This window comes from Haplochromis burtoni, unplaced genomic scaffold (assembly GCF_018398535.1).
Source record: "Haplochromis burtoni strain Fernald_Lab_line unplaced genomic scaffold, NCSU_Asbu1 Contig_32, whole genome shotgun sequence".
In the NCBI taxonomy this organism is placed as follows: domain Eukaryota; kingdom Metazoa; phylum Chordata; class Actinopteri; order Cichliformes; family Cichlidae; genus Haplochromis; species Haplochromis burtoni.
Genome location: NW_024582393.1, coordinates 2,034,418 through 2,042,279, shown reverse-complemented (window position 1 = coordinate 2,042,279; position 7,862 = coordinate 2,034,418). Strand labels below are relative to the sequence as shown.

At 38.4% G+C, this 7,862-nt stretch overlaps 1 protein-coding gene across 8 annotated transcripts in view; it reads left to right on the top strand.

The window, feature by feature from the left end:
- The first annotated feature begins 314 nt into the window (after positions 1–314).
- Positions 315–7,862, top strand: part of cita (citron rho-interacting serine/threonine kinase a) — a 38,867-nt gene continuing 31,319 nt past the window's right edge. For 6 of the 8 annotated variants that reach the window (XM_005918614.3, XM_014332498.2, XM_014332499.2 and 3 more), the window contains exons 1-8: positions 315–788; positions 904–1,045; positions 1,416–1,591; positions 3,645–3,746; positions 5,851–5,993; positions 6,365–6,458; positions 6,544–6,750; positions 6,923–7,076. In XM_005918614.3, coding sequence (XP_005918676.1) covers positions 687–788; positions 904–1,045; positions 1,416–1,591; positions 3,645–3,746; positions 5,851–5,993; positions 6,365–6,458; positions 6,544–6,750; positions 6,923–7,076 — 1,120 coding nt within the window. In that variant the 5' untranslated portion in view covers positions 315–686. The remainder of the gene's footprint in view (positions 789–903; positions 1,046–1,415; positions 1,592–3,644; positions 3,747–5,850; positions 5,994–6,364; positions 6,459–6,543; positions 6,751–6,922; positions 7,077–7,862) is intronic. The other 2 variants (XM_005918616.3, XM_005918615.3) reach the window with 2 other exon arrangements.

The following is a 7,862-nucleotide window of genomic DNA, read 5'->3' as shown; positions in this document are numbered from 1 at the left end:
GTCTTTGAATCTAGTCAGGCCCCGTTTCTTTTTAACTCTGGGGCATATTGTAATTAATGCTCGTAAAATTTTTGCTATTTTTATACTTTTTTTTTTTTTTTTACTATTAGGCACTTGTTAGATTGTAAACTAACTGTGATATTCAGCCACTGTTTTGTTGATAAAAACACGATCATCCCCCTCTTCAGAACCTTTCCCAGCGTTCCTTGGTGTGCTCAACTCTCATTGGTTAACAACTGCATTTATGCCCGCCCACATAAAATGGAACATCCAATCAGAACCAAGATTCATTCAGCAGGCTCGTGAGCTGGGCGGGCAACGCGCAAAATTTGAAAGTTGACCGGAAACAGGGTGACTGTGTAGAAAATAGTGTGCTCTTAAGCACATAAATATGCCTATATAACTTAGAAAGAGTATAATAGCTACCTAAATGACTAGCTGGTGAGTAATTTCCTAACAGACCGCTTTAATTTTATTCATATGTCAAGAGTGTTTCGTCTTTAATGTTCTGTTTTATAAGCTAAGTTAGAAAGCGAACGTTACCCACCGTTAGCTTAGCGCGCTAAAGGGGGGCATGTTATTGAAACCAAGTGATAGCATTTCCTTGGTCTGTAGGTATCAATATTTCGTTAATGCCCTGGATTTAAATCTCGACTTGCTACCTGCTTTTATGCTGTGAAGAGACCATGCTGAAGTTTAAATACGTGAGTCAGGGAAACCTGAAAACACCGTCTTCCTCTGCTGACCCCATCACTAGCCGCAGCTCACGACTCAACCAGCTGTTTCAGGTAAAGTAATGGATCAGCTTAGGTGTAGTCTCGATCTCTTAAAATTCAGTTTAAATACATCCCGAATAGCAGACTCCTGTGAATTCCACTTTTCTTGTTTGTGTATTGTTTTCAGGGACGACTGAGTCTGTGTGGGGAGCAGGGAGGATGCACTTTAGGTCGGGAAGAGTTTCTGGAGGCTTTGCTGCTTCTCTACCAAGAGTGCACTTCCCCAGAACTTATGAAGATACATCATGTGGCAAACTTCGTCAATAAATGTAAGCATACATTTTAAATATGAGCAAGATTTGTTTGTTTTATTTATCAGTCATATCCGTTTTAACAAAACCTGATTATATCAACTGATGAAATTGATTAAGAGCAGTTATATCTGTGATGCACAGTTTTTAAATGCTCTTAAGCATACTACAAGGCTTATGCCTTTTTTGTAATATCTGTAAGGTGGACTTTGATAATTGTACTAAGAGTATGTTGCTGTTGGTCTAGTTAGAATAAGGTGTTTAGCTCATAGTTCGCATTCATAAAAATGTCTTAAAGGTTTTACTTCAAATTTTGAAGCCATAAAGGGTGAAAAAGTTGTTTGTGCTGTGCTGAGCTGAGCTGAGCTGTTCGTGCTTTTTGAAACAGTTTCTGAAGTTGTCTCGGAGCTGCGGGCCCTACAGCCCAGGCTTCAAGACTTTGACCTGCATGCAGTGGTGGGTCGGGGTCGTTTTGCTGAAGTCCGAGTTGTCCGGGAGAAGGCTACTGGAGGTGTTTGTGCACTTAAAGTCATGAAGAAGACAGTTTTACGCACTCAAGAAAATGTAAGTTTCGTCCTCTAAGAACTACATCGTACCAGAGAGTTTTGATATCCATGTCTGGGACACAAAAAGGAAATTTTGGTAGTTTGCTATTTATTTGTTAATAGTTTTTTTTCCAGAAGGAAAACCAGAGGTGGGAGTAATAAAATAAATGTATGCTGGTTCCATTTAAAGTTGTGTGAAAAAGAAAGTTTTAAGGATTCCACTGTAGCAGTCTTGTGCACTTAACAGTTTTGTAGCTTTACAACGTTGCTTCTGTTTGCAGAGGTTTGTGAAAATTTGTTTATGCACAGCAAATAAATGTCTGGGTTCCTCTAGACACTTCAGTCTAGTTGAGGACTGGACCATTGCAACACCTTAATTCTTTTCTTTTTTAGTCATTCGGTTGTAGATTTGTTACTTTGCTTGGTGTCATTGTTACGTTACATGACCTAGTTTGGGTGTAGCTTTAGCTTTTGGACAGATGTCCTTACTCTCAATCTTCAATACTTTGGCATACAGAGGAGTTCATAGCTACTTCCCACTGCAAGCACCCCAGGTACTGTGGGTGAAATAAAAGCCCAAATCATCAGCCTCTAGAACTCTATTTAAGGCATTTTTGTTGATATGCTGTCTTTGATGTTCACCAGTTGTGGTGCTGTGCATTATAGCCAAGCATGTCCACTTTCGTCTTGTCTGTCTGAAGGATATTGCTCTTGAAATCTTGTGGTTTGTTCAGATTCAACTTTGCAAACCTAAACTGAGCTACCATCTTCTTTTTAGAGGGGCATTTTCAAATAAGACATACTACTTCACTCTTTTTTTTTTAGTTGTGTTGTTACAAACTTTAACATGTTAACTCGAGCCTGAGATGTAGCCCTTTTGTTTTGTTTTTTGAAATTTCTTTGAATATTGGGCCATCTGACCTTTGGATTACTTTGTTGAACTTGTTTTTGCAGAGGTGGTCACATTTGCTGGTGATCAGCAGCATCTGCCTGCTACTTACCCTCTTAATTCCTACACAGTAAGGGTGTACTTCACTGAAAAAAACTTTCTTTTTCTCAAGACTGTAGCTTTTGTTTCAGGATTTCTTTGAATACGCTGTCATAGATTAGTGGAACAAATGCCCATTATTAATGTTTAATTAATGTTTATAATACCACTTGTGGTTTGCTCACTACCACAAGTAGAAACCCTATAAAACGGGTAGATTTAGAGTCCGTCTAATGGGAGTGGAAAGGTTCATGTACTTGAGATGGATTTCTGTCAGAATGAAATTCACTGAGAATAATCATGTAATAATAGCATTTATTGAAAAGTATTTATTTAATTATTTTAACACAGAGACAACTATTCACTCTCATATTCAGACCGATGAGCAATTTAGAAACACCAGTTAACCTGGATGCATGGGATAATTATTTTATCTTTTTTTTTTTTTTTTGTTATAATAGTCCTCTAATAAAATGATTTCCTCAGGAGTATTGAAGTGTATAAAGAATAAGGGGCTTGAATTTTTCACTTTCACATTTACTACACAAGTACTGTTAACTGTGTCTCAGCTACTTGGTGTTCCAAATTTGTAGTCTTAAAAAAGTCCACTGGAGAGTGCTGTAGGGCTAAGCACAACAAATGTCACTTGGATCCAATATTTCACAGCTGTGCTCTCTGGCATATGACTAATCGGACAGATCTCCGTCAGAATAGTACATGAGCTGTGACACAAAGGGAGCTGAAGAATGAACAGTTTTAATGAACAAGAAATGTCTTCTTCGTGCCACCTGTGACAGTTTTGTGTAATTTAGTCTCATCTGTCGCTTATAAAAAGAGGGAACAAGAACTGAAGCTAGACGAGAAAGGCAAGAATTCTAATCACCAGAAAAAGTAGATTTTTGCACAGTTTTATCTGAAATAAAATGCAATTACATTTAACCCACATTCAGTTTCTTAATATGGAAGTTTCTGTGTTTCAGGCACATCTGTTTATATGGCCATTATACTAATCACAGTATATATTTGTATTGCTTAAATTTCAAACAGTATAACTGCTCATTGCTCACCTTCTAACTCTTCAAAGGTGATTTTTCATGAAGAGGAGCGGAGGATCTTGGCTCTGAACAGTAGTCCCTGGATCCCACAGCTGCTGTATGCCTTCCAGGATAAAGATGATGTTTACCTGGTGAGACTGCGGCACATGTTTCTTTTTTCTTTTTTTTTCTTTTTTATCTTAATGATGAATTGAAATGACTAGTTTGCTAATTTTTTCTGAATCAAAAGAATATTTTAAGGATCTTTTGTAACACACAGAGAAAATGGCACACACACAACATACTGTACTTACTAATACAATATTTGTGCTATATTTGATGTATAAAGCAAAGGCCTTGTATTTTGTAGTGTAGGCCTCGATGTAGTGTTAGTCCCAGTGTTACAAAATAGTACTGACCGTATAGTGACTGGTCATAGTAGATAGCTGCCCTTCCCTAAGCCTGGTTCTGCCTGAGGTGTCTTCCTGTTAAAACTGAGTTTTTCCTTTCTACTGTTCCATAGTGTTTGCTCAGAGGGGGTTGTTTGACTGTTGGGGGGGTTTCTGTATATATATAGTAGGATCTTTACCTTGCAATATAAAGGCCCTTGAGGCAACTCCTGTTGTGATTTGGTGCTATGAAACAAAAAATTGAGTTGGTATGACATATTAGCTTTCACTCAAAGTATCATAAGCACATTGTGTATTCCCCCAAACTCTAAAATTATACTGTGGGGAAAATGGCTAGACTTAGAAGTAAAACAAACACCCACACTATACATGAACCCTAGAAATACAATCATCAAAATTTGCCCATTGTTATCTGCTTTCTATCTTTGATTTTCAAAATTTGACCAACAAAACTGGCAGTCACTCAAAGTGGCATGTGAAGGAGGAATTATAAAATGACCAATCTGTTTGTACAAGAAAAATATTTTGTAGCAGGGGAAAAAAGGTTTCATCCTTAAGTCTTTATTTTTGCCATCAGTACGTTCCACAGTGACCAGGATTTTTTCATGATAAATCACATCATTCATTACTGACTACTCCTGTGGCTTTTTAGATGCTGTGCTTGGTTTTAGTTTTTCTTGAAATTAAAAGCTTACTGCAACTAACAAAACAGTATCACATTTTTTAAGCTATCACTGTGAAAAAAAAGGAGGGAAATCAGAAACTAAACTTACTGTTTACCATTTAAAACACTCAGTGAATGTATACTCTTTATGCTGCATTATTGTATGAGTAACTAATTAAAGGGGGAAACGTATCCCTTTTAATAATGCAATCTTAGCACTTTGTCAGTTACAGTTAGCTGTTAAACTTACAATGAATCTGTATTTTTCCTTATGATCAAGGCTGTCTTAGGTAGTAGGAAAGAGTGCAGTCAGTTTCTTGTGCAGCTGGGCCTTATATTTTATCCTGCCCATTTTTTTTTTCTTTCTTTCACCATCTATATACGTTCCTTTATGTCCCCTGCATATCTGTTTCAATTCTTCCTCCTCTTTTTTTTCTCTCCCCCTCTGTCTCTCTGCTCCCTAACTGAGCATGGAGGAAAATACAAAGCATCCATCTTTATCCGTGTGTCAGAGAGGCACCCAGTCTCCCTGTTGCTAGGTAACACTGGAGAATGCTCCCGTTCATTGAGACTCGCTGACCATTCATGTGCATGGGCTTTGCCTGTTTATGGCTGTATGGCTTTAAACATATAGCTCAAATCAACTTGGCACAGCACCTTTTATTTCAGTGTGCAGACAGCAGGAAAAAAAAAAAGAATTTTAGGCAACGTTAACCAAGGCTGATTTATTTTTCCAAACTTTCAAAACTACATGTCTTCAAATGGGCTATGTTATGGTTGCAGTATGTTGCTTTGAGTTAAATGTGTCTTCTTTCATCCTATGATCATTCATTCTAGGCTAAACTGGGATTATGCATTTATTCTTGACATATTTTTAGCAATTGAACAGGAATACTTTGACTGCAGTATCATAGATAAATCAGCAATAGTACCCGGTGTTATATAACTGAATCTATAATGAGGAGAACCACCCTATAAGCTTATGCTGAGCAGAGCTTTGATGTAAGCTCAGACACATGGCCCTACACTTGTTGCTTTGTTTTGCCTTCTAAATATAGACACATTTAGAGGCGTTCTTAAAGCTTTTACAGCCTTCAACAACAACACACAATCCTTCAAATGCTATGCACTGGTTATAGTCTTATCCTGCCAGTTCCTCACTTTAAACACATATGCTTTCAGGCGATGGAGTACTTGCCAGGCGGTGACCTGATGTCTCTCCTAAACCGATATGAGGATCAGTTTGATGAGTCCATGGCTCGATTTTATTTGGCTGAGCTGGTAGAGGCCATTCATGCTGTCCACCAGTTGGGCTACGTCCACAGGTAAAATACCCGCTATGAAATCCAACCTGTTATTGATAGAGGATTAGCCAAGTAAGACTTAACAGTAAAACATGATCAATGAAGGAGTGGCAGTGTTCCCGTAGAATGGGTTTCTCGACTTCCAGGTCTATATTAAAAAAATTTTTTCTTTCGTTTTCATTGAAAAGGCCACAATAACCGGATCCTGTACATGAGAATTGTTATCGCTTTAACTAATTTAATGTACAGTGTGATGGCAAATGTTATAAAAATGCTGTGGAGTTTGCAAATGTCTCCGTTATGCTTGGAGCAGTAGAGCATTTTACAGTACTCAGACAACAAACAGCTCTGTAAAAGCCGTATCAAATTTCTACTAAACTATCCACTTACAGAGATGTCAAACCAGAGAATATTCTCATTGATCGGACTGGTCATATTAAGCTGGCTGACTTTGGATCAGCTGCCAGGCTGACTGCTAACAAAACGGTAAGTCGAATATAGGCTTTGCTATATGTATTAACTTCACTGTTCTTCACAATGACATTACAGAGTTTCTGTTATGTTTTCCCAGGTGGCCACTTCCACAGTGCCTGTCGGAACCCAGGACTTTCTTTCCCCTGAAGTCCTGACAGCCATGAATGGGGGTTCTAACAGCACCTATGGAGTTGAGTGTGATTGGTGGTCCCTTGGGGTCATTGCCTATGAGATGATTTATGCCCGGTCACCTTTTTCTGAAGCCACTTCGACCAAGACTATCTACAACATCCTTAACTTCCAGGTGCTGACATTGTCATTGTTTATGTATTCAATCTCTATAACAGATCAGACACAAACGATGTAATCAGTATTCCTGTTACGGTCAGTAATATATGCAGTCTAATTTAGGCAATATTTAATCAGTCTATAAAATATTTATTCAATTCTTGTTCAATTTTTTTTTTTGCCTACAGCGTTGCTTAAAGTTTCCAGAGGAGCCACGTACCAGTAAGCAGTTTGTAGACTTGGTACAGAGCTTACTTTGTGGTGCAAAGGAGCGACTGGGTTTCCAGGGACTCCACTGTCACTCTTTCTTCTCCAGCGTTGACTGGAACAACTTGCGACAAGGTGAGGAGATTCCTCTCCCTTGAGACTCCTCTGCAATCTTTTTAGTGGACGTGCTCAATTTCACTTGAAATGACATATTCTTGTTGTAATTGTGTTACAACACAGTTGATATATTACTAGTTGTGAAATTCTAATGCTTGGGTTTTTATTCTTTTATATATATATATATATATATATATATCTCAATCACACACAACAAACCCCACCCAACAACATCTAGTCTACGTCTGTGCGTGTTCAGGGGGTGAGCTCATAGACAACAATAGCGTTGGTGTTGTCTATAGTAAAATAATGAGATTCTGTGCGTTGTTGGCAGTAAGCCATGTTTTTTTTTTATTTTTTTATTTTTTTTTTTCTTTCCTGAGGAAGGGAAGGCAGACCGTTAAGATCTGCGACTCATCTGTTTCTCAACAGATGCAGCACACATCGTTTACACAGGCAACACCAGACATGCTCTTTGTAGCGTTTGTTAAATGTTATTGTTGTCAGTGAGTTTCACAGTTTCCCCTGACTGGCCATTGGAAAACACACCCATAACACTCAAATTAATAGGTAATTTCAGTGAAGCATGGTCACATTGAAGAGGCACATGCCTACAGTGCTACTGTAATTCACAAGTGTATCTGCAGGGGTGATCGGTGTTTGTTTTGGCTCTACCAAATAGGTATTTTCTGCAGATGACACCCCCCCCTTGCTAGGTAACACTGGAGAATGCTCCCGTTCATTGAGACTCGCTGACCATTCATGTGCATGGGCTTTGCCTGTTTATGGCTGTATGGCTTTAAA